Genomic DNA, 27,941 nt, shown 5'->3' on the forward strand with positions numbered 1-27,941 from the left:
CTCGCGTCGATGTGCGGTCGCCAACCATGATTCCAGCAATGTCAACAACAGGCGCATTGAATCGACGCACGTGCTCTCCAGCTGGTGTTTTATCAGGATTGATGACAATAGCGTGATTATCACTGCAATTCGTGCATGTGTGCTTTGAAGAATTTCAATAATTCATTGTGCTCATTCAATAGGGCGTCTAGTTCACCGACGATGCGCCTGGCATTAGGCGAATTGAGGTTATTGTAGCCGTAACGTGCATCCACACGATTGATGTCCTCACCGCCCATGAAGTAGATTTGTAAAAAATTGTGTGGTTCGTTTGGCATTGGCAGCAATGAGCCTACTTTGTGGTGTACTTGGCCTTTGATTTTGAACGTAGAATGGAATTGTTGACCATTTGCCGCAGTATTGTGAACTATTTCTGTTGCACCGAACGAAGTCTGAATTGAATCTGGAATCGTGCCGATGAGCAAGCCGTTCAATGGTTCTGGTGATATCTCAATGTCTGGTAGTTGCACTTTTCCTGATGCGCACATATGCCGGCTGACTCATGTTTGAATTTGAGTGCATGACAATGGGAACATTCTTTGTCCATAGCAATCAGCACTTTCGGATGAGCGGAATATTCAATATCTGGCTCGTACTCGAATTCGAGGCGAAGCAACGAAGCGGATGTAAATGCTCGATGTACTTGTTGGCGTTGTCTGTCATTTGCTTTGCGTGTGTTAACTACGAACCGGCGCGCTTGGCTTCGTTCCAATTGTCGTTGTTGATTTCGTTCAGCTCGTGTCTCTTGTGATTGAGATGCACGCAATTGCGACATGCTCACACGCACGTTTGATTTAGTTATCTTGTTAGATTTGTCCGTCTGTTCTTTCTGCTCTACTATTTCGCATGTTTGTTGCTTTATTCGTTCGACGGCCCAAATGGCCCCCCTTGCGTCTTGCCGGCATTGTGCACTGTAATACACGCACACAAAAATAGATAAATTAAAATAAATCGTACAAAATTTTGCACGCACTGCGTTGTGATATGCCGAATGAATTGTCAAAATGTGAAAATGAGCGACGCTTCTCTTGAATTATTCTCGGACGTAGCGCCATCTGTCATTCAACAACATAAATAATTTTGTTCTGTTTGAAATACGAACGACGGTTAAATTTGTTCATAGAAAAATAATAAAATCGCAATTAAAAAATGAGAGGGTGGGGGTAGGAGGGTGAAAATTTGGGGTTATAGGTATTTTTTGATCCCAAATAATAAAAAAAATACAAAAAAAAAAATTGTCAAAAAAATAAAAGAAAAATTTTTCGGATAGAGATACTGAGATCCCCGGGGTTCCAGCGGCTAGCTCAGGAGTCCATCGAACCCCGGATTCACAAAAAAAGAAATTCAAACGGTTGGAGTATAAATAAAACACGGTCTTTCGTGCTCGTAACGTGGTCTTCTTATATTTTACATTTTCTTTAAACGTTTACATATTTTGTTTTAACAATAAGTTTCGCAGGTCCTATCCTATCGGAAAGGGGACGCTTACTAATTACTTTTTTCTTTTTCAAACTTCGCGTACCCACGCCATTCCAGCAAAAGGGACTCTCGTGATTGGCCAAATTTTATCGCGTGATCTTTGATTCGGCGAATCACGAGCCTGACCCTGGCGCAGGCGCGTCGAAATTTGGACGTTGCCGACAAGCGCGGCAAAATTTATTATATTTAAATACTTATATTTAGTCTTAAAATTATCGCTTTCATCCATCATCATTTATACTTTTTAAATTAAAAAAATACTTACGTGGTTGAGCAAGGAATCAGATTAGATGTTTTATGAAGCCGTTTCTAGAGGTCAGGGTTACGTTTCGACTTGAGCTACTAAATGATTATTTTACACCGGGAGAAGCCCGCCTGTAACAGGGGTGTATCAATTCGCCCCATCTGGATTAAAGTCGAAAGGTACGCCCTGATCTCATCGGCCACCCATCCAATTCCTTGTTCATCCGTTAAATACATGGCATGATAACAGTTTATATAAAAAAAATTCAACTACAATCTAACTATTCTAGCAAAAAAAAAAAAAAAACAACTAACTTTACGTATTGTTTCTATATTTATTTTAATTACTACTTTCCTGCTCAAAGCAATGCTCCTGAATAAGTCAGAGTTTGATTTATTTTCCTTTCTTATTATCATTTGTCATAATTTATTATTATTTTATTTTTCTCCTGTAATGTCGTGCGTTTATTTTGTTTTCGTAATGTTTTTGTTATTCTTCTCGTTCTTTTATACCAGTCAGCGGAGGGGTCGTGGAGCTGCAGTCTTCGACTCTTGGGCTGTCCAGTTTTTTTTGTATTCCGAGAGGCTACATTTGTAGACGTTTGGCCCTCGTTCGGAATTATAGTTTCGTGTTACGTTTTTCTTCTTCTGGTGCAATAGGAGCGTACCTCGTTTGGCGTCGTCTGCCTTTGCAACCAGGGCGTGGTAGTGGCGTTACTATTGAGCCAGGCTCGTTCCGAGCAGCGGATATCTTTCTGTGGAAAGTTTTCCACTGATCTGCTGGTCTCTGGAGTATCACCTCATAGATGGACAGGTACTGTGTCTCCATCTGTTCCTATTACTGCGGGCAAGGCATCGTATAGCGGTACAACGGCCAGGCTCGTTGACGGCGGCACGGCTTTCCCACAGGTACTAGGATGGATTTTCACAATAAGTATCCTTTTCCCTTTCTTTTTTTTTTTTAGATGGTTACACTTCGGAGGTACCTCTCGTTGTTTCACGATATCTTTCAGGCGTCACGTCCCTAGTCTCTCCATGAACCTGCGCGAGAAAGGAGAGTGCGCACTCTCCACACCATCAAGCTTTGGTATCATGAATTTTCGGCTACGCTGCCTTTGGATGCGCTTACTTCGAGAGGTGGCTCCCTTTGTGCTTCCAAATTGTCTTCATCTGTATTTATTCTTTCTCTTTCTTTAGTAATTTATTCGTTCATTAGACTTCCTGTACTTTAAATTTATTCGAGTTTACTTTATTAATTACTCCTACCCCATACATTAAATAGCTACTAATTTTATATAAAATCTTCCCATTGTACTTATGGTACTTACTATCACTTTTAATATTTTACCCTAATACCCATAATTATTTTGCAACATTGTATTGACTGTATAAATAATATTGATATTAAAAATTGAAATATTCCACCCTCTCATTATATTTATTTACTGAATCAGTAAACTTAAAACTGTGTAATTAACTTTATTTTTAGTGAAACCCATTTTATTTAAAAAAAAAATTGTTGTTTCGTTTTACGCGCCCGACATCCTATTCCAAAGGCGCGCCGCGCCGTTTTGCGGTGCCTCTCACGTTTTATTATTATTATTTTTTTTTTTCATTGAGCCCCCCCCCCCGTTGAGAAATTTACGGCTTATTGACTCATTTTTTTTTTTTTCACAAGCATACAATCTCTACTTTCATCCTCTTATACCTAATTTTAACTTATTATTAAAATTTAACATAACAACTATATACACTTCGTCGAGTGATGCAGTATTATTCCCGTTCCGTTTTCGCTGTGTTAAATTTACGATTGGTAATTTGTAAAGAAATAATAGTGACGGTCGTATACTATTTTCCTCGTTTCTCTTTGAATTCAAATTATTAACACGGCGTAACTTTGAAACAGGTTTCGCGCTACTGTAGAATATCCTCTTTCCCATTTATAAAATTGTTTGCGATTTTCAATGTTAATGTTTTCGAATTCATTCATATTTACTTTATTTGAACGGAAAGAATTGGCGTCACTTTGCGAAGCGTTATTTTTAAAACTAGAATGTACATTTTTCTTACTAATGAACTTAAGTTTACAAGGCTCAGAAAGTGGGTCCTTAATTAACTTTGTATCCGTAATTAGAAGAATTTCCGGATGTTTTATTCGTATAATCTACACATTTCACTTCCAACAGGAACTCGGCGTTCACCCTTGACTCGAGGGTTGGCGACTGGTCCTGCTTCATCTCCTCGTGGTCGAGCCTGCGCCCGCACAGCTTCTTTGATTCCTCTCAGCTTGCGCGCCTTCTCAGCCCTCTTTTGAGGCTCCCTGGCCCCGCGTTTCCTTTTTCTCTCCTCACCGAACATCCCGTGGTCGACTAGGGTACACGACATGTTAGTGATACCCTAGGAAAATCGGCATTTTTCTCGCCGTTTTTCGTCGTGAGTGGGCCGTGGCCTCTACGAGCCCTCCTCGCTGGATACCGTCGATGATGTGTCTGGTCTCCATAGGTGGGATTTGTGCAGCCATTCGTCGTACTGGAGACGCGCTGGTGCTACGGTCTCCAGCACGACGCTAGGCGCGGTCAGCTCCGTATGTGGACTGTCTTCGAACACCAGAGGGCTCTCCCGGTTTGATGTTGGAGACAGCACTTCTTCTTCGATAAGGGTTACGTCGGAGTCCACTTTTTAGTTAACCATTTCTTGGTTGTTCCGGCTCCTGGATCATAAACTTTTATTTAGCGTTCGCGGGCGTAAATTTTATTTCGCGGGTTCGGAAGAATCCATGCGATTCTTCGAGCTTCACGTTGCCAAGGCGCCATTGAGATCCCCGGGGTTCCAGCGGCTAGCTCAGGTGTCCATCGAACCCCGGATTCACAAAAAAAGAAATTCAAACGGTTGGAGTATAAATAAAACACGGTCTTTCGTGCTCGTAACGTGGTCTTCTTATATTTTACATTTTCTTTAAACGTTTACATATTTTGTTTTAACAATAAGTTTCGCAGGTCCTATCCTATCGGAAAGGGGACGCTTACTAATTACTTTTTTCTTTTTCAAACTTCGCGTACCCACGCCATTCCAGCAAAAGGGACTCTCGTGATTGGCCAAATTTTATCGCGTGATCTTTGATTCGGCGAATCACGAGCCTGACCCTGGCGCAGGCGCGTCGAAATTTGGACGTTGCCGACAAGCGCGGCAAAATTTATTATATTTAAATACTTATATTTAGTCTTAAAATTATCGCTTTCATCCATCATCATTTATACTTTTTAAATTAAAAAAATACTTACGTGGTTGAGCAAGGAATCAGATTAGATGTTTTATGAAGCCGTTTCTAGAGGTCAGGGTTACGTTTCGACTTGAGCTACTAAATGATTATTTTACACCGGGAGAAGCCCGCCTGTAACAGGGGTGTATCAATACCCTAATCACCTAGCGGTATGAAATATACTTGTTGACCTATTCTCATACCTAACAAATATACATAAAAAAATTCATAAAAATCGGTCGAGCCATTTCGGAGGAGTGTGACCACAAACATTGTGACACGAGATTTTTATATATATAGATAGTGAACTTTACTTAACCTCAAAATTGCGATTTCTTCTACTGTGAACAAATTACATGGAATAAATTTAACTAATGTTACTGTTATTATTTCTGACCGCTCTTACATGACGCCTATTGCATTATTTTTTCTCACTCGGCGTTGCTCTAACTACGTCATGTCTTCTGTCAAAACTATCAAACTTCGCGCTCATGGTACGTTTATAGTAAAACTGATTTTTATTTAAATTTATCAAAATGGCGACTTGTTCGATAGGTATGAGTGTTTGATAGTAAAAAAATCCTAAAATAGCCCTCCATCTTCTAAATAATATAAATCATTAATAAATAGAAAAGCACAATAATTTCAAATACTTGAATTAAATGAATGATTTATATCAGAAGTATGAACTACCATATTTCCTCGATTCTACACGTGCATGGATTTTACTTGCACCAAGTGTGTAGATAACTGTTTACACGTAAAAGTGCTAACTGTCTCTCCAATCTCATTCTTTAAGAGTAAGCGAAACGCAATGTTGTCATATAAGGCCGGAACTGCAAAATGGTACTTTTCAGTAGTATGATTTTAATGACACCACGTTATTTTTTAATGCTGAAATAGTAATTTTTTATTTAATTAATATAAATATTTTTATTTTTTTTTCGATTATCATTGTTGTATTATCTTTAAAATTATTTAATAAAATGCAATCAATAGTCAAAAATGCAGTTACAGCCTTTTACGTAGGTGTCGATTTTATGGTACTATTTGACAAGTCGTGAAAATTGGTTAACTTCAAAATGAGTCGCGGTGTAGTTCATTTTTTTACCAGCAAGTTCGTTACTATCGTATTACACGGTCTAATTGTCAGGTGAAAATTCAGAAGCTTTTGAACTTTTTTAATTCATGCATGCAATCTTGCAATTTGCACGATAATACATGTTTACAACATTATGATGCTGCAATGAAAAGAAAAGTTATTGTGTATGCAGAAGAGCATGTGGAAACAGAGCTGAAGCATGTAAATTTGTCATAAGTGAAGCGAATATTCGTCATTGGAGAATTGATTGTATTCCTATATTTCGTTGTAGAAGGACGTGCAAAGGGAATGCCTATCACAAGTCAAGCAATTTAACTAAAAGCAGTCGAAAAGTGATCCATAAAAAACAGACCCTGAATCTGAGGAAATCTTCAAACTCTGATGGTGATAGTACATAAATAATATAGCTATTTTTAAATCCTTTTTATTGTGATTGTATGACTTTGTTATAATAAAGTTTACATGTTATTGTTATTACTTTTGGTATATAAAAATAAAGGTGTTTTATAATCAAGTATGTTACATGTTTTTTCTCTTTCAATTTTTTATAATATATCATATTTGTTTGAATGTTTCATATCGTTTAAATATTTCTGTATTTTAAAAAGTCAAAATAATAAAAATTCTTCAGATTTTTTTTTCACTTCCTATTATTATAACTAAAAAATAAATGCGGCCCAGCCCATAGGTCTTAAAAGGTCATCGACCTCTGCTCTGTGTTACCTAAATTTATTTGAAATGATTTTTTTTCCGCCAAATGATATCGAGGCGGCTGTCGCCAATGAAATGCAATTACATCACTTTGTGGAAATCGACCGCATCTCATCCTCTCGTCTGCTTCCTTAGACATCGGTCTTCGTTTTATGTGGTCTTTCTGCGTTAATGCAAGTTTGCAATAATACGATCGATATTTTTTTATATATGTATTTATTTTATAAAAAATCATATTGAAAAACATATTTTTGAGCCTATGTTACACGTCTGCACAAAAAAATGATAAAAACGATAAGAAATCTTGCGTAGGCCAATAAATTTTGACGCAATATTCAATTAAATCGGAACCACATCACCCTGATAGGACAAAAATAGATTCAAGAAAAATATTTCTCACATATTTAGACTTAACTAAGCTAAGACTGCATTTAAAGTGAGAACAATTAAACGATGAAATAAACACAATGCAATATTATCCCTACTTAAACTATACAAATAACTGAGAGGTCTCTTCATGCATTCGATCAAATTAAACATCAAACTTTTATGAGATTACAAGGAATGTATTTACATCAAGAAAGCTCCCACTGAGCGAAGTTTAGACAAAAGTTTTTTTTCTATTTAACTATGCTTTGTATTTTTAGCAACACTCGTATGATTGATTAAGCCTTTTCCCATGTTAAAGTTTACATACAAAATTGTATAGGAACATCTTATTATGTATACAACTCTAAAAACACAGGCTATGCACGGAATTTTTTTTTTATGATAATTAACATTAAAAAAACGGTGAAAATGTTATAAAAGCTATAATCGCAGTATAGTGAAAACCATTTTAATTATATTACAGAACAAACGACATTCTTTCAATAAGACTGAATCGGATCTTGGAATATATTCACGGATCGAGTGACATAGCCAAAAAGATATAATAAATGCTGACTGCCAGTAAACCGAATATTCTATTAGTATTTACTATCGCTCCATATTACCTCAATAATATTGAATTAAGCACCATCGGGCAGATTTCATAGATATTTTGGATACGACAAAGCTGAACACGGTGCTCGATCCATAAATATAACATAGTCCAATTCACAGATTTTCAAAATACCAAACTTTGCATTGAGTCAGCGTAACCTCTCTCTCAAAGTGAAAGCGGTAACCTCTGCCATATGTCCGATGTTATTGTAATATAACTACATAATAATATGTCCATCAAAATATCATTCAACTACTTACATAAATCCGAATGCACAGCATTCTTCGTTTATACTGTATTAATATATTTCTACTAAAAAATATATATATACGAAAAAAACATTTAAAAATGAAAAGATCCTGTTTTACAGCAAATTAGTAGCTTGGTATCAAAGTCAGACAAACGATACCTCCCACTAAATTCATATTTGAATAGATTACAATGCTCTTTAAATAAATCCACCAAAAAATATCAAAATTCATCATCATTTTAATATAGATTTTTGTGTTTAAAATTCATATGTAATATCAAAAATGATGGACACTTTGACACCCATGTTCGCGAAGACCAATCGCTGAATTAGAATCTACTTATATTATAACTGCCGACGATGATGCAGTGTGCTTATGTCATTCTAAAATCGACGATCTCCGTCAGTTTTTTCAAAATAAAGATGTTTTCCAATTGTTTTGGAGGAAAAGTATTATTTTTAACCAAATGAAATGGACTCAAGTAATGTTCGAAAGCGTGTAGCTATCACATTGAGCGGAAAAGAGCCAAAGTAAAGAGTTAAAAGATTCCATAATCATGATTATTAATTTTATAACTTTCTATGTTTTCATATTTTTTCAATAAAAAGAATTTTTCAACCATGTACCCTGAAATTTTAGTAAGAAATTTTAAACATTAAAAGTGGACACGTACAGGCCTGTCTGTATCACAAATGGAAAAATGCCAAAGTTTCTATAAAAAGCGGACATCAGTATTATATTTGATATTAACAAAATTAATATCCTGGATTTAACAAATTTATTGTGATCTGTACCATCCACCAAACATCATTATTCATGTTTTTTTCCACATATATCGTTTTTGGTGTTTTGTAAAAAGGGCGAATCAACCATTTTGGCGAAATTGAGATTTTAATGAAAAAACAATATGTACCTCACTAGCTTGTTTGTGTAAAAACGGCAAATTTGTATCTAAAGAGAAAAGTACTTAAAAACGATAATCGTATAGACGAATATCCACTTATTTTTACAGATAAAAAGTGAATGTGACATATTAGGCCGTTTTAAAATATTATATTATAATGCCTTTTATAAAGACAGTATTCTTTATAAGCTTTATTATAAATTTGTTAGACATTTATAATCATCCACAGGTAATTAATAAATAAATGTCAAAAGTTAAAAATCCTCCTGTGAAATAGCATTTTGGTTAATTCGAACCTTTTTACAAGACACCGACGATATAATATTATGCTTCATTATGTATGAAATGAAAAATCACCCCTCGTAAAATTTAATAGACGGCTTATATCCCACTTTGATACTCAGGTACTCAAATATTATATTGAAATGAAGCTTAAGTCAATAATTAAAACACCAACAGAAATTATCTACATGAACTCATAGAGAACTATTCTTGTAACGCAAAAAAATATAGTATTACATAATATAAACACTTACAAAGTTTAAACCGAGGTTAAAAAAATATAAAGAATATTAAAAAAATATATTAATTGAAATTAAAATTCACCTGTGAAAGTGAAAGCTTCTCATAAATTCTTTAAATTTAATGTGTAACAGAAACAAAATGAGTTGACTGTACATAAAGTCCTGTGAAAAGAGGTGATCTACATGTTTTATTATTAGATAGATACATACCTCTTAAAAGAGTGGCAATCCATAATAGAAACAAAGTTTGCTGCCCAACATGCATAACAAAAATTCTACATAAACGTGTATAGCAGCCATTTATAAAAAAGAGACATTTTTAAAACATGGCAACTTATTTTATAATTGAATCAATCGGTCATTCAGCGTTCAGACATTCAGAAAATATAACGTATTTCAATTCCTGAGACGGAAGCTTCAGTTCCCGCACCGTCTTCAAACTATTTAAATCTACATTTAAAATTAAAATATAGCATTCGCACCATAACAGTAAAATTAATTATCATAAAATTTCAATCGGCTCTCACACAAATGTTGCTATCAAACAAAACCTTGCAACTAAAAAAATATACTTTTGATCTCCCCATAATATACAACGCGGCAACAATGATTACATTTGCAGAAAAGTGTTTTCCAAATGAAATGGCGACTACCCATGCAGTTACAATATTTTCAAGATGTGAGTGCCTTGCCTTACACATTCTGCTAATGAAACTAATAAACTTAACATTCAGTAAATAACACTGGTAGATGTAGATTTACATCAGTTGTTTTATAGTAAGCTTCTATGAATTATTGCAATGATGTATTATATTATTTAACTTGTTTTGCTGATCGACGTTTGACAGCAACACTCGAGTGAGAACCGCCTTAGATAAATGTAATATATTTGAATGTACACAGTATTCTCTGTCATTTCAATTTGAAACGAAAGAAGAATTTTTTCAATCGAACATAGCTCTATATTTCTACAAGAGTTTAATGAATTGAAAAGAGCCATCCTAAATAAATCACCAATTGTCTGGAATCGTCTCACATCACTGAATATTAGTCGCGTCGAATCAATTGTCTACGGGGTCGGCGCTCTCTCTACCGATTTTCTTCTGTAAAAGGTCGGGAGTCGAGTCGGCATCAGCTGGAAGCGAGCTGTCTAGACTGACCGAGTCATCATCTGCAGCCCGAGAGGGGTCCCCTTTTTCGCTGCAATTGTTTTCTGAGGAACATTTCCCATTGGAGAGTGGTGTCTCCCTGTCATCCGAACAAGGGGCGCCTCCGTCGGTCTTCTCCGCACCGTCTGAATGAGGGGTGTCACCGTCATCAGCCATTTCCGCAGGATCGTCTCTCAGTAGTTCCTCTTCATCTCTGTCTGCGGGGAGCGATCCGTCAGACTCTTCATCTTCCCTCTTGATGCTGTCATCCAATTTTGACAAATCTTCTTCTATCTTGCTACTGGCACCCGATTTGGAGGAATCGTCTTTCCTTTTGATACAATCGTTCAATTTAGATGAATCATCTTTGACAGAATCGCTGACGCTCTCTTCATTTTCCAAGATGTGGTTTTCGGTTTCCAACGGTGCCTTATCTTCACTCTCCTCCGTCTCCATGGATTCCTCTGTCTTCACAGATGTCCCTTTCTCGGTTGGTACCACTGTCTCTGCAGATTCCGCTGTCTCTGCAGATTCCGCTGTCTCTGCGGGTTCTGCCGTCTCTACGGGTTCTGCTGTTTCTGCGGTCTCCGCTGGTTCTGCCGTCTCCGCTGGTTCTGCCGTCTCCGCTGGTTCTGCCGTCTCCGCTGGTTCTGCCGTATCCATAGGTTCTGCCGTATCCATAGGTTCCGCTGTCCCCGTGGCTTCTGCTGTCTCTTCAGAATCCGAAGTCTCTCCGTTGCTCTTTCTGAAGTCCCCATCTTGATCAGTATCGGTCTTTTCCACCTCGGGTTGGGAGTCATTCACTTTGAGAGGGTCCTCGTCATCGGGGTCAGCCTCCGTTTTCTTGTCCACTTCAAAAGTAAAGGATTTGTCAGAATCTGGGGCAGCAGTCTCATCAGCACCTTTCTCTGATGCGTCATCAATCAACTCTATGGACTTATCCAATTGAGCGTCCTCTTTGTCACCATCGGCCGGTTTACTGGCGGCGTTATTGTGAATAGACTCGGAGACGTTGGCATCAGTCGAGATGGAATTGTCGGCATCCCCGTTGTTGCCCGTCTCCTGGACGGAATCATTAGAGTTCTCGTCGATGAAGATGGGCTCATCATCGATGCGTGGGGGAGGTTTCATAGGCGGCGGGACCCTCTGGCGGAGCGGGGGAGCAGGCCGGCTCTCCGAGGACATGATCTGGACCTCATCCTCATCGTCGCTGAATAACTCGGTAGCGTTGTTCTCTTTAAGCCAGCCCTTGAAGCCCTCATTGAGGTTGGAGCGCACCTCTGCAAACCGCCGGCCAGACGTTTTGAGCAACTGGTCGAAGTTCTGATGCAGCCATTTCATCTCTTCCGTGTTCTTGTGGCGGAGATTGCCCGGGGGGTCCTTAAGCTTGACGAGCCGGGTGAGGACATAGTTCATGAGGTCAATCGAGTCCAGAACATTGAACCTGTACCACTCCAAGGAGCCCCGGGTACTACCGGTGGTCTCAGGTTCGGTGGGTTCGGGCTCGGCGGCAGAGGCAGCGGCACGGGAGTTACGGGTGGTTCTGCCAGAGGGGCGACCACGTGTTACGCCACCCCCCCTGCTCGGCGACGGAGTGGAGGTTGGCGTGGTCCAGAGGTGTGAGCGGGCTGGCGTAGTTTGGTTAGCCTGGGCCAAGAGACGCTGCTGCAAACGCTGGGAGTGTGGCTGGCGGGGCGGCGGGCCAGAGCGGGAGGGTGCCGAATCACTGACGGACACGATGGTGGCGGAGTAGCCGCCCGGCATCTTGGGATTAGTGTTGACGGCGAAGACCCGTCCATCAGGCAACTTGTACATCTTGCTAGACGAGAGGGTGGAGGGGTCCACCTTGAACTTGAGGCCACCGGTAGCCTCGTTGACAGTGACATCGTTCTCCGTCATCTGGATGATGTTAGAGAAGGCATGCTGCGAGAGTCCAGCCGAGAAGGGCTTGGGGGCAATGCGGCGCTCTGTGAGGGCAGACAGAGGGCGAGGAGTGAGCTTGGGCTGCGCGGAAGTGGCAGCGGCAGGGGCAGCAGCAGTGGTGGTAGTAGTGGTGGTGGTGGTGGCGGTGGCGGTAGTGGCGGCAGCAGCGGTGGATGGAGGCGACACCCCTGAGGTAGGTGTCAGACACTGCACATCGTCGTCTGCTTTCTTCTCAGGTGTGACCTCAGGGGGTACGTCGCTCATCTCGCAGACAGGTTCTAGCGGCATGGGGAAATCGGGTGTGCACACCACATTGTCCTCCTCCGGGACCACCTGCTGCATGTTGGCCAGCTGCGACATGTCCAATCCCTGGAGACCACAGATTATTCCAATTCAATGTCAAAAATGGGGGGGAAGAGCAGTATCAAAAAATCAATGACCACCATTCTATTGTAAGCCTAACTGTATTTTTGTATTAAAAAATATGCAAGTCTCAACGAAACAGTTGGAGTTGGCTCAATATCCAATTATGAAAAAATATTGTGATTCCAAAATGCAAATAAAATATTTTATGTGTAATTAAAAGAAGTACATAACTAAATATACATGTTATTTTTAATCTTATGTATATCAGAAATAAAGAAACAATAAATACCAAACTATGATTTAAGTGAAACTTAAACTATTATGTGATCGCAGCGGAAAAAATATTTTATTCAATCGGAAATCTGGTGTCATTTATTTGACAATAATTTTTCCATTTAAGTTTCATAATTATTAGTGTATTCCTTTGCTAAGTTGGTAAGACAGTTCTTTCTACAGATTTAATGAAATTGATTGTAGAAAACGACTTCTTCGTTTCATAATTATTAATCCTGGATACATTGAAAGCAAATATTCTATTTAAATAAACAGTACAGTAAAACCTCGTTAGTATGAACACTGATAATTCGAAATTTTCGCGAAAAAAAAGGCCCTTGAACATTATTTTCATATAAAACCATACCTTTAATTTGAATTTCATAATTCAAAATGATTTCAGAGTCCTGGCATATAAAAATATTCAATAAATCGTAATAAAGTACACTATTTTATGAGCCAGTCATTGAAAAATGTGACATTAAAACATCAAAAATTACTTATTTTATAAAGGTAATAAAAATAATCATGACATTATGACCCATTGACACACAGCGGTATGTCATCAGAGGCACAACTGCACTCCACTCAAAGGAAAAACAATAACTCACATGTTTCAGGGCTGTAGATATTTAATTGTTGATTGATTATTGGATTTTCACATAGTTTTACTGAGAACCAATGCTATGATCAGAAACAAAATTAATGAAAATCAAAAAAAAAATTTTTTTCAAAATTTTTATATTTTTCCCCCATACATTTCATATTTCATAATTCGATTTTTGGACCCATGGAATTCGTATTAACGAGGTTTTACTGTATATGGTATCGAAAAACATCAAAAATTGATGTGACATTTATATTTACATAATAATTGAAGGGTACAGGAGAAGAATGTGTTGTCACAGAAATATCAAACTGAGATATCGTTGATTAGACTTTGAAGTCAATGACTCTAAAGGGCGTCAGTTTTTGTCTGGCGTTGCAGTAATCAAGCATCCCAAGTGAAAGCGTATCATTATTATTACATTTATTTTGTTATTATATTAATCCGGCGCCCGTGTCCGTCACGAATGACGTACGCAAGTGTTCGCAAAACAACGGGCCCAGAGCGTATCCGTCACCAAAGCTGTATGCAAAAATTCGCCGGTCGATAGTGTAGGAAATACAAGACATACTATTTTGAAATCTCTACCATATTTGCCTCGTTTCGTTACCACTGGTGACACCTATATAATATTGTCAAATATATTTTGTTTTAACACTAAAAACTTTGATATTTTAGGTACTTTAAATATCACTTTACTGCGGTTGCGTAGTATATGAAATACCACCGGCCGAAAGGGCTGTGCATTTCGCTTTTCATGTTTTGCATTGTGAATTTTTTTACGTGACCTATTGTATAAATTTTATTATTGATCCTGATAATAGGTATAACAAAACCAATGCTTGTGGGACATATGAAAAAATCAGAAAGAAATGCCATATTTCATGAAGTTGAAAAAGTGGGAGACAGGCAAAGTCAAACAGCCCACTGTTGCCCTCAAATGGTGTGACAGAAGAGATGTCCAGATTCTCACAACCATGCACAATGACTTCTTTGGTCCGACCGGTAAAACTAATTTTAGAACCCATAATGAAGTGCATTTTGGTATATATGGTGAATAAAAATATGGGGACTGTCAACAAAGCCAACATGATGCTCAGAAGCTCGTCATGCATGAGGAAATCTGTGGAATGGTATGAAAAGGTAGCATTTCACATAATTATTGACCTCTATTTATTATATGATTTTTATTTAAGTTTGTTACTGGTAGTAAAAAAAACTGTAGGAGAATTTCAGTTGGACATGATAAAACAATTGGTATTTGATAGGTACTAAAGTGTCTAAAGTTAGTTTAGTTTAAATACTTCAAAATGTTAAAATCAAAATCCACCACCATGTGGTTTAAAATGCTAACCCAAACCTATTGACTAGTGAAAACTAGACTCCGCTAGTAGATAATAAATCAGTTAAGCGTCAATGACATTGAGCTACTTTACAAGCTGCATGTTGGCGAATTTACAATCTGCCTGTAAAGTCGCCCAGTGTCATCATCGAACAAGCTAACAAGCAGATTGTAAACAATCTTTTTTTAGGCTTTTAAATTCGCCAACAAACAGCTTGTAAAGTAGCTTAATGTCATTGACGCATTATACATTTCGACGCTTTACAAGAGTTATTTTCCCCCAAAGCGAAAGACAACAAATTATAATGACAATATTGTGCTGCACCGGGCAAAGATATCTTGAAAAAGTAGTACATAATAGACATTTACATTTTAAGTATTACAATTGAAATGAAATATCCATAATATACCTATAACTAGTTAGATAAGTATATGAGCCCACATTAGCCATGCGGCTTAAGCGTCTGCCTATAGCGTCCAGGTTCAAATCCTGGGTCTGGCAAGTACACATATTGTTTTTCAATTTGTGTATGAGTGAGAGAATGGACCTAAAAGGTCGAGCAAGTGGCTGACATCCATTTCTCGTAAAAACAAAACCTGTTAATATAAAACCTCTACCCTGTGGAGGCTCATAATATGATCCTATTAGGATCGGACATGGTTGGAAAAGTATAAAATAAATGAATAGGTTTTTATAGAACCAAAACTGAACCCTAGAACCGCAATTCTGATTTTTGACTTGATAGAGCCACCTATAAAAAAATTGGGGGCCAAATTGAGTATACCAAAAATACTATGATTTGGCATAGCCATACTGGCATTCAAAAAAAAAAATGTCATGCCCAAGGTCTGAACAAAAACGAACCATAAGTGCCAGTGAGAAAGCATTCGGCACGCTTATATCTCCACAATATGTGTTGGACTTAGATAGAATTTCTACGGCAGAATTGAATATTTTTTGAACACGTTGCCGGTAAATATTGATTTGGATGACTAGTCATTTAAAAACTCTGAGCAAGTGTTGCTGAAATCTATTATTTTTGTGTTAAATATATAAGTGATAATTATTTTTAGTTAATTTAGTAGAAAATATAGTTAACTATAACCAGCCGTACTGAGAAGCAACATGATGGTATAACGTTTCATAGTTAAGGCCATGCATTAGTTGAGGCACGGTCTAAAAAGATCGTTGCTAGGCGATGTGCGGATAGCGGGTCGCGGGTGAAAATGACGCCTGTCAAATGAAATATTATTTCTCATATAAATCCAACATACGTCCATTTTATGTTCTGTTTATTATTCTATTAGTAACAATAATAATATATTCATTGACATGTTTTCTTTTTAAAGTAAATGGGTAACGTTTTTAGTCATCTTTACACGATTTTAGAATTAATTGGCCCGTCGCCATCACGCAGCAAAGTGACGTGTGTCCGACTCGACGTTCTCTCAATGAATGCGAAGCGAGTACAAAAATTCGTCGCGCGTACAGTTGAAAATTATTTGGCGTTTCACTGATGCGTCACCTTAAGTTAATAATAATAAAATTGAAGTTCTTGCGTTATATGCAAGAATCACATCTACATTTTGCCGAACAATACCCACTCTTTTTATATTATTATTAGTCTGAGGGTCATGCCTATATGTAGACCACATTAACATTGATTGGAAACAGAAAAAATACCATCACTGGTTAAATTTCATCACATGAATAAACTCATATTTAATAATCTTAGAAAAAAACGGTGAACTCACCTGTGTCAAACTCTCCAAGGAAAGGTTGAGATTGTCATTAGGAATTGGCGCGTTGGCATAACAGTCACGGATGCCAGATGAGAAAGCCTTGGCCATAAAGTCGCCATAGTTGGCGGCTCCGGTGTTGGGCCTGCGTGGCCGCCTCTCAGGTCGGATCGCGCCGCCGGGTCCGTTGAGTGGCATGATCATCTGCGGTCGGACACTGAACTTGGGTGAGGGCATCCGCATACGCTTTGCGGCGGGATACGCTAGGACGGCGCCCGGCTGCATGATACCAGGGCCCGGAGACACCATTGGTACTTTCTTCACGCTGATCGGAGAGCCTATCCTCTTAATGGCCTGTCTCGCTTGGTCGATGGCATCAGCTTTACTCTGCTCCAGGGAAGGCTTGGCCGAGTCGCCCGACACCATCTTCTTTAGCTCTGCAATGGATTTCCTCTTGGTCTCCGAGACGGGTGTCTTCTGTTTGGCTGTCAGCTTCTTGCAGCACTCCGACACGTCCACTTGGCTCTGCTTCATAAGGACACCCTTCTTGCTCGGATCCAGAGCCATTTGCGCTTCCCTGAAATATAAATGGTGGAAATTCAAATACGACCATGATTTGAAATACACCAATTATGATTGAATTGAGTTTATATTTATTGCACATGGATGACATGGCACATTAACCCAAACAGTTTAAATATTACATGGTGAAGAATTTTATTTTTTCTCACCCCCTATTTGATGAAATAATTTTCAGCTTAATCGGATAAGAGGAAATGGTCCCCCTGAACCCTTAAACATTTACCTTGCGGATTTACCCATCATTTCTTTGAAATTATCAATGTAATCCAGAAATCTGTCAAGCTGAAATTATACATACCTGTTCTTAAAATCACAGTATAGAAGCAAAATCCAGAATTTAGCCCTCAACGACCAGAGTGTTTTTGGATTGCAGGCAAAGCATTGCCATTCGTCTATGGATTCGATTTCAGTAATCTTGGAGGGGCCAAAATTTCTTTTGATGCATTTCTAAAATTAAAATATTTTAATGATTAACTAATATGTATGAAACATGGATTATTGTTAATTTTGTAAGACATGCACAACTTGGAGCAGCCTAAGAGCTACTTTGGACCATGGGGGATTTTAACCTACACATATCGCGTGAGTTCTGCTTCAAATACACTCTATGACAATCGGTCATATATATGTCGAAAAACCCGTTTCTTATGTTGGCGTCCTGTGTCACAGGGTGTCACAGAGTGTAAATAGGATGTCATAGCTGTCATACAATATGTATGTATAATATGTCGGAATGGCATAGATTTGATCATAGACACTAAAACGCTATTAGCATATATGTGCCCGATCGTCATATAGTCTATTTGAACCATTCTTTACAAAGTAAGTTAGTTATGTACTAACTTAAGAAGTTATCATTGCAGATATTTTCAAACAACTACATATATACGTCTGAGCTTGAAATTCTATCAATAGTGATAAAAATTTTTGTTGTAATATTAAATATGAGGTATCTATTATCGGGTCTTATGCGTCGGCTTATAATGTCGTGAATCGACAAACGGGTGACAAATATTGGCCTTTAACTCCGTGGGTCCGGGTTCGAATCCCGGGTCTGACAAAAATAATCATATGTTTTCAATGTGTGTTTGGAGCAATAACATTATTAATGGACAACTCAGGCCATCCTCCCACGGCGCAACTGAAATCTGATGGAACTGGTTTGTGAAGGAACTCATAAACTGACCAATGTGATGCTTCGCACACGGCACTACTGAAACCCAGTTGAAATAATAAACACATAACCTCAAACTATCAAACTGGACTGTCAGCTGTGTTGTACAAAAACTGACAATACGCACGCTGCAGCGTTTACAATTATGTTATTTTAATTTTCCGATTAATATTTACTTTTGACGTCTCTGGTTGTTTTGGTTTTTACGATATGACGCTAGCGGCTTTACGAAGTGCTACCAATTTTGGTAAGAAAATATGATTTTTCACCGAAATCTAATGATGTTGGTACTACTGTTTTACGGTGACTGGAAACTTCAGAGACCGCGCGACTAGCATGTCGCATCTCTTCGCGACCGTTTTGAAGCTGAGAGATTCCAGTCTCGCCGTCAGCGAGCCGCCATTGAAATACATTAGCTAGATACTGGCTGGAATTTTAGTTTCAGTTTCGATGGCCATAAGTTGCGCCGTGGGAGGATGGCCTCACTCAATACAGTAGTTAGCAAATAAATTCACGCATAGCGACATTCGCACATGTATAGGTAGACGTCACGCAATTTCCATTATGAGACATCACGCATCGGGAATTTATAGCAATATCACCTTTATTGTAATGGCGTTAGAACAGTGTTTCTAGTGACAATCATCATTTGAGCGAACCCGTCCGAACCGAACCATTCGGCAGACCCGACATAAAGCATCGGGAATTTATAGCAATATCACCTTTATTGTAATGGCGTTAGAACAGTGTTTCTAGTGACAATCATCATTTGAGCGAACCCGTCCGAACCGAACCATTCGGCAGACCCGACATAAAGCATCGGGAATTTATAGCAATATCACCTTTATTGTAATGGCGTTAGAACAGATTATGCCATTCGGCAGACCCGACAAAAAAGTGAGTGTCATTTTTCTTTCCAGATGCGTCGTCCATATTAATGTCATTGGTTTGGAGTCAGAGTATGGACCTAATAGGTTGAGCAAGTGGCCAACATCCATTTCTCATAAAAACAAAAAAATCTGCTAATAAAAACGTCCACTTTGAAGAGCCCCATATGTTCCTATTAGGATTGGACATGGTCAAAAAAAAATTTATCAACTACGGCCAAGTCATGTTTTTGCCGATGTTTACTTTATGATCAATTTCGATAGGGAATTCCAACACCTATAATTCTGATCAGATTGCCGCATTTGAATCAGCTGACTGAACATCATTCAGTATTTTCTATGGAATTAGTCTTAGAGCGCAATGCAGAACCGTATGTCATAACTAAAATTTCCTTAGCACAAAACACTATGCAGAAAGCCTGTCATAGTTATGATCGAGTTGTCTATGGTTCACCAGATCTTAAGGTTCAAATAGACTATATGACGATTGGGCACATATGTGCCGAGAGCGTTTTAGTGTCTATGATCATATCTATGCCATTCCGACATATGAGTCGTATAGTTCCTATATACGATAAGTCCACTTTTAGTCGAAATTGAAATAATGATGACATTTTTTTCTACCGGCAGCGACATTAACATCGACATTGACATTAACAATAATAATATATTCATTGACATGTTTTCTTTTTAAAGTAAATGGGTAACGTTTTTAGTCATCTTTACACGATTTTAGAATTAATTGACCCGTCGCCATCACGCAGCAAAGTGACGTGTTCCTGGGTCAACATTATCTCAGTGAATGGCAGCGAGTCCAAATTTTCGTCGCGCGTACAGTTGAAAATTATTTGGCGTTTCACTGATGCGTCACCTTAATATTTTTTTGATTTAATTTTAATAATCACTTGTTTATTAGATGAAGAGAAGACAAAACTTATGTTCGATTCGTTCTAATGTATTTCGTTTTATGATAATAATTAAGTTTTAAAAAATACGATTTTTATTTTACTGACAATAATTCTCACATCACCAATGATTGAAATAATTCAAACAAATTATTTTTGTATTTATTGAAAAAAATTATTATTTATTTTTATTTACCCTATACTTGTCAACCACTTATCACTAGTGTTGAGAAACAAAGACCGATAAGTCACACCTACTGGGTTTCTAAATACGATAAATTTGACAGTTAGTTTCAAATGCCGATAAGTCCATCACTGTTTTGTCAATTTCTCCTTTACTGCTACGAAAATGATTAATTTTATTGTGAATATTTGTATAAAAACAACAAACCACCATAAAATAAATTCAATCATAGGTTTTCATAAGAAGTAGTATTAAATGAAAATATTTAGTTTGCCAACATTTTATCAAAGTGGACTTATCACATATAGGAACTCTCTCCGACCATGTCCGATCCTAATAGGATCATATGGGCCTCCACAGAGTAGAGGTTTGTATTAACAGATTTGGTTTTTACGAGAAATGGATGTCAGCCACTTGCTCAACCTATTAGATCCATACCCTGACTCACACACAAATTGAAAAACAATATGTGTAATTGCCAGACATATAGGAACTATACGACTCATATTATACATGCATATTGTATGACAGCTATGACATCGTATTTACACTCTGTGACACAGGACGCCAACATAAGAAACTGGTTTTTCTGATCGTCAGTCTATTTGAGCCATTAAATAGCTTCGTTCGGTTTTTCTATTGAAAATAATAGCATATATAAAATTTCTCTTTTCCATAATTTAGGTAAATTATTTAGTAATTGTTAAACGATGACAATAATATGACAACTGCACTTAATAAATGCAATAACTATAAATACACAATTAATAATTAATTATAATACTTTTATGTATCCGTTAAGATATTTTTTTAACATGGTAACACTAGTGTCAAGCACCGAACGAAACCATTTATCGATCTTCAAATATCAATCTTCATATTTCTTTGGGCTGAAGTACAATTAGTAATACTAACAGTGAATATTCAACGGACACGGATTTTTAAATGAATTTGTGTGTATGTACACGCGATTTTATTTCGACATCTGTCAGTGGTAAAGTGCACTGCCTACTTGACCTAGATTTCTCTGTAAAATTTACTCTCAAAATGACAATTCGTTATTGTATGGATACAGAAGGCGACGTGTTCATAACTCTTTAATCTATAGTTACCACATGGTTTTTGGTTCCTTAAGGAAAAATTGGTAAGTACGAATTGTGCATTGGGCTCTTACCTGACGTAGTAAATTGAAATTTAGTACCTGCATATTTCCATACTCACGCATAACATACATTGTGGCAGTGTGGCAGTAACATACATTGCCAAATTAAAGTTAATTAGCATTAAAATGCAACAAAATATTGTGGAAGCAACTTATGGTAAAACAACGAAGCGATTACTTAATCAATGGAAAAGAACAGATAAATTTTAATAAATTCATTTTATTGTTAAGGAAAACAATGGTGCAAAGCAATAATAAGTATTATTTTATTTAATGTGAATAATTTCATTTTTAAATAAGTCAATCACGAGTGATAATTAAAATAATTCAATGCGAAAGCGAAATTTTGAAATTACGTACCTATACTTAATTCGATTTAGTTCTGTAATATCGAAATAATATTTTTGTGTTTCAAATTACAATTAATTTTGGGGAATTTTTTCCAATTTTCAATTTCATAGCGAATTGATTGATGTAAAAAAACATATTTCGAAAAATTCGTGTTTCGAAGAATTGAATAGACATTATATGTTAAAATATCCATTTCAACTCATTTTAGTTTCAAAAGCAGCCAAGTCGACACTTGAGTATCAAATACGGCCAAGTCATATATTTAAACTGTTGTTTCTGATGAAACTGGGCATCTTTAGTTGAATTTAACATTAAAGCTAAAAAACCGAAAATGTTGTAAAAAGAAGTTAAACAACCTTTCGCCTCGTGCAAAAATGTGAAATTGACTTGAGCATGTTTGATAATAGACACCTCATATTAACTTTGATAAATAGATGGGATGTCAGAATTTTTCAAAATTTTAGTACTTCCCTGCACAACAATCAATAAAGAATACAGTATAACCCCTATTTTACATTTTTTAAGGGACTGAAGAAAAAAAACCTAATTGGAGGGAAAATGTAAAATCGTAATATTGAATTTTTTTTTATTTTTTATTAAAAAAATCATGTATATTAGTTTGTAGCATTTTTGTTTTTTTGTTATGTAATTCTCTTTCAAGACTATATAAACATTTAAAAGTGTCATCTTGAATATCAGCAAAGCTTGTAAAGTAGGTTTTTAAACCCTCGATGAACCTCATTGCTTCTTCTTTTGTTGGAATATCAACCTCTTCTTCATCAGACAGTTCTTCAGCAGACAAGTCTGCTGGTGTTAAATGACTGTCAACAATGTCATCAACTTCCACCAAGTCTGATGTAATAACATTGGAGTCAATAGTAAATACATAATCCTCCAGGGGTTGGTCTGAAATCCTTTCCCAGCCTTCTATAACATCACACTGGATATTTTCTTGGGTACTGGGTACGTCTTCATCCTGCTCCTTGTATATCCCAGCTTTCCGGAAACAATTCTTGATGGTAGAGATAGTAGAGAATATTACTGGCCCGCGCACTGACGAACCATTCTTTTAAAATCTCCTCCATTTTTTCGTACTTCGACGCTCTGACGTACATACGTTTTTTCGCCTCGGGTCCACATTGAATAGCGCTTTTTTCAATAGATTCACGGTTTTTGATGATTGTGACCAAAGTAGTAATGGGTAATCCTAAATTTCGGGCCAGTGAAACGCGTGAGCCAACGTGTTTATTCACTTTTTCTCTTGCACTGACAAAGCTTTCCTTTGGTTAGACATTATTATGACAGACGGAGTGTATACAAAACACAACAAAAAAAAAGATGGCGACTAATGGACCAATCACCTTGTTATGCGCCGAACTCGGGCCAATCACAGCGTCGCTCGCCGACCAATCACCGTGCGCCGTTCGAATGTCACAACCCAATCATTGTCAAGCGCGCGTAACTCGCATATTTTGAATATTTTCGACGTAAATCGCGGGAAAGAAAAACGTAAATGCGGGTATTAAATGTACTGAAATACATCGGGACTGAAAAAATTACATGCAATTGCCGGGAAAACGTGAATTCCGGGCACGTAAAAACGAGGTTATACTGTATTACATTCAGTGCATCAGTTCAATTCCAGTTTTCGTTCCGAAAAAATAACGGTTTTTCCGGTTTTCTGTTCAGCTCCGAGTGACGTATTTTTAAATGTTTTTATTTGTATTAAAAATATATTTTCTACCATAATTTAGAACATTTTATGGTACTTGTATGATAGCCTGGCGCCACGCTCCGAAACCAATGGTTATACTGCACCGCACGGCCGTAGTCATAATTTTTTTAAAATAATATATATTATAAATTATGAGAATTATGTCAATGAATTATGTATTAAGACAACTGAAGTGGGGAATAACATCATGTGAACGTGCATATTTGAACATGTACCGAACTGAAAAAAAACCATATTTTCTTTTCAGATTTGGTTCCGGTTATTGTTCTGACCAAAATAATGGTTTTTCCAGTTTTTTGTTTTCGGCTCAAGTTTCGATTCAAAGCCCTGGTTACATTCGTAAATCACATGTATTATGTACTCATCAAATTGAATGAAAAAAAATTCTAAAATTTTACTTATTCTGACGAAGAGCATATTGGTTACTTTTGTCTAAAAACTGGTGCTACACACTCCAGCTTGTGATTCAAATAAAAATTATTGAATGATAATAATAAAATAAAACCTCGCAAAACACAGCAGGACAGGTAACACAGCAGTACACCTGTCCGCCCTGACCGCACCATCGGCAATAGAGCTCGCTGCCATCGTCTCCCTTTTCGAATTCACCGCTACAATAGAAGTCCTGGCACGCCACGCACACCAGAGTTCTCAGCAACGGGTGCATCCGATACCTGTTGATGTATCGAGTCAGCAGCCCCAGATGCTTATCGCACGCCGAACAGTGCAGGCGGAGATTCTTTACTACCTTCAATGCTGCAAAAGAAAAAGTAAATGTTAATCGCCATAATATATAAGTAACAATCAGAGATCAGCGAATATTTCAGACATATGAGCCACATCAAATTTTTAGTTAGGAGAAATAGGTGCATTGCTTTATTTGTGATGTATCAGTCAACTGGAAGGGCTTGAAGTACGATGAAGTCAGTTAATCCATCGGACGCTAAAGTGCAGTGACGCCAGTGGCCATTCGATATAATTAGCATGCTATTTAAATGTGGTAATTAAAAAGTAATTATCTAGTCAGCAGTCAATGTGTTAAAACTGTATTTTTCCATTTTTCCGAAATACCTGATCAATAAAGTTACATTTCCAACTGAAGGACATTTTTTTTACAAAACAAAATAAAATATAGATATATAAAAAAAAAATTAGTCATCTTCAGAATGATTACCAATTTTGGACTAGCGGTAACTCGGAAAATATTAGAATAACCAATGCTTTCAAATGGAACCAACGCTCATAATTTGTAAATAAGTGATAATAATGTTATTCTATATTGTGCCAGTGCTTCAATCAAGTGACAGTAAATGCTAAATTAATTTATTTTTTAAATCTTGTGTATATATAAATAGTATCATAATAATTTATTTGAAAATTGGTAGGTATTTGGTGCTGGTGGTTATTACGCTGGAAGAATGAGATCGGTGAGCCAGCCAGCACTTTTGCGTGTAAACAGTTATTATTGCGATAGTTTAATTTACACACTATTGGCGCCAGTAAATCCATGCACGTATACAGTTGTTAGGTATAATACGGTAACTGGACAAAACAAAACATGAAGAAACAGAACGGTGACAAAACAGAACATGAAAAAAACAGAACAGTGACAAAACAGAACATGAAAAAAACAGAACAGTGACAAAACAGAACATGAAAAAAACAGAACAGTGACAAAACAGAACCGCCAGGGGTAAAATAAAACATTGATTTTTGTCGTATCCATTTATTAATTAAATACTTATAAAACTTATGTTTATAAACGAAATATAGATAAATATGTACTTAAAACCTGTATAATATAATCATTGCATGTTGGCCATTCGGCGTAAAAATCTCAATCTGCTTGATTTCGATAATCATGCATAACTCCACAGAATTATTACTCATTATTTTGTTGTAACTAGTCACCCAAGCATTTTGAACATATTAAATTCATTAGGACGAGATATACCTACCTAGCTTGCCGGCAACACTGACTTGTTTCCTGTTTATTAATTGAGGCTTTCCAGCGATTATGGCATACTGAAAACCTATGTTATTAAAAATCTATACAACGTAGAGAGATATTTCAATATTAAATGTTATATTTTTCCTGAAAGATCATAGTTCTATTTATCGCTGTTCTGGTTTGTCACCGTTCTGTTTTTCCATGTTCTGTTTTGTCACTGGTCTGTTTCTTCATGTTCTGTTATGTTATATCATGGAACCGTATAATACTTACTGTCACCAGTAAATCCATCAAATATAAACAGTCTATTAAGTCATAAATCAAAAGATGACAAAATTGGTTAATTTACTAAGTACTGGTTATAAAGATGTCAGTCCGGATTTAAAAGCATGCATTTTAATTGTAGATATTAATGTTATATTGTATAACGGGGGTGAATAATTTGTATACCTATGCCTTACAGATTTTTCAGTATTTTTATTCAAGCATTGCTGAAATTGTCAAAATGTACTAATGTACTTGAAGATTGATGGTACAGTGAGGAATGGTTTCACAATACGAAAGAGTACACTTACTATAATAATATTATTATGTTTAAGATGTGAATAAAATTTATGAATAACGTCAAGATTTCTTACATTTTTTTGAATGAATAAGTGACACAAAGAAGCAGTCGTAAGATACTGACATTTTATCTAAAGTATATGCAATTAGAACACCTCACCGGTTTCATAAAACTGAAAATATACTGTCGTTTTCAAGGAATTTTCAAAATATCATATACCTTCAAACTTCTCCATGTAAAAATTTCTTTCTTCTTCGCCGACTGCCTCGTCGAAATCAAGATCACACGGCACTAAAAACAGACGAAATACTGTGTTATATACACAATAAACAATGATTTATATATTACGAGTGGAATAAACACCCAAAATACTAACAAATGAACGAATCATATTCATCGTCGACTTCAGTTTTATCCGGTAAAATGGGCTTCGGCCCAGACTCGGCATCTTTGCCGCCCTCGTCGCCCATTTTGGTTTTCGTCAAACCTTTGTAAATTATATATTTCTCACTCAAGAAATTAAAAGAGAGAAAAATAAATTAATCTGAATTTAATCGTTCGAAAAACCTTTCATTAAAATTAAAATTTCAACGTATCAAGAAGAAAAATTAACCCAACGTCTCACTCCAAAGCATCAGCTTTTCGACGACGCAAGGATAAATAACTACAACAAAGTTGACGAATGCTAATACTATTCGGCCAGTAGAATATTATATTATTTAGATTTTAGTTTATATTTTTTTTATTGAAAAATACATAAATCAAATCTGCGACACTGCTCGATACTTTTATTCATCATATTTACAAAATTTAACGTAGTTTTTTTTAATTGAAATAATATGACAAATAGCGAGTCACGAGCCAAGAAAGACCGTAGTAGGTACCTAGGTACCTACCTAGTTTAAAAAGATGGTCGGTCTTCCTAGTCAATTGCAAATTAACGATTTTATATTATTGTAGCAATATTCATGACGATTTGAATTAGAATCATATCGTGACCTTAGAACAATAAGGTATCATCTGGCATTTTGGTCAATTTTGACTTTTTGGTACCAAAATTCTTATAATAATTTTCTCTTTAAAACTGTGTTACAAGATTTAAAAAAAATCTTTATGGTTTATGTTTATGACATAGCAGGGCATCAAAGTTCTATATCAGATGCACTGGTAATTTGTTTTGGAACAACATGGTTCCATTTAAAATTTGAAAGCAACTATGGATCATTTGCTGTAAAAAAAATAATTTTGGAGCAATATGGTTTCATTTCTGTTCAGCTGTCAAACTAGTACGTTTCTGTCAAATATTCGCGCTTCATTTTTCAACAATTTAATTAAAATAACATACAGATGAGCAATAATTTAAGTGAAAGGGGTATTGTGGACATTTAAGAGGATGCTAATTCTACGAATATACCTCACCAACCTAGAATATCGTTGCTTTAAATACAAGGTAAGTTTGAGATTATGTATTATTTTTGTTATTCATGTACCTATTGCAATTAATTATTCTATTTTGTTTCAAATTTAATATAAGTAATTCTATTATCTA

At 36.7% G+C, this 27,941-nt stretch overlaps 1 protein-coding gene across 1 annotated transcript; it reads right to left on the minus strand.

The window, feature by feature from the left end:
• Window positions 1-9,674: 9,674 nt before the first annotated feature.
• LOC147063945 (uncharacterized) lies at window positions 9,675-27,050 on the minus strand. The gene is made up of 6 exons (XM_085958894.1): window positions 26,769-27,050; window positions 26,612-26,683; window positions 24,382-24,632; window positions 17,777-17,925; window positions 16,912-17,473; window positions 9,675-12,937 (listed from the first exon to the last, which is right to left on the minus strand). The coding sequence occupies exons 1-6, from the start codon at window positions 26,860-26,862 to the stop codon at window positions 10,559-10,561; spliced, it is 3,507 nt and encodes a 1,168-aa protein (XP_085815020.1). The 5' UTR covers window positions 26,863-27,050; the 3' UTR covers window positions 9,675-10,558.
• Window positions 27,051-27,941: the final 891 nt, after the last annotated feature.

The sequence above is a fragment of the Rhyacophila brunnea genome, unplaced genomic scaffold (assembly GCF_057557595.1).
Source record: "Rhyacophila brunnea isolate RB1 unplaced genomic scaffold, BYU_Rbru_1.0 scaffold_8, whole genome shotgun sequence".
Taxonomy (NCBI): Eukaryota; Metazoa; Arthropoda; class Insecta; order Trichoptera; family Rhyacophilidae; genus Rhyacophila; species Rhyacophila brunnea.

What these genes read in the sequence shown, in the direction of transcription:
- LOC147063945 (XM_085958894.1), bottom strand. Translation starts at nt 26,862, where the DNA reads ATGGGCGACGAGGGCGGCAAAGATGCCGAGTCTGGGCCGAAGCCCATT. An exon ending in GTCCTGCTGTGTTTTGCGAG is followed by an intron (nt 17,926 to 24,381) that starts GTTTTATTTTAT and finishes TTTTAATTTTAG; the next exon opens with AAATGCATCAAAAGAAATTT. An exon ending in CCTTGGAGAGTTTGACACAG is followed by an intron (nt 12,938 to 16,911) that starts GTGAGTTCACCG and finishes TGTGGTCTCCAG; the next exon opens with GGATTGGACATGTCGCAGCT.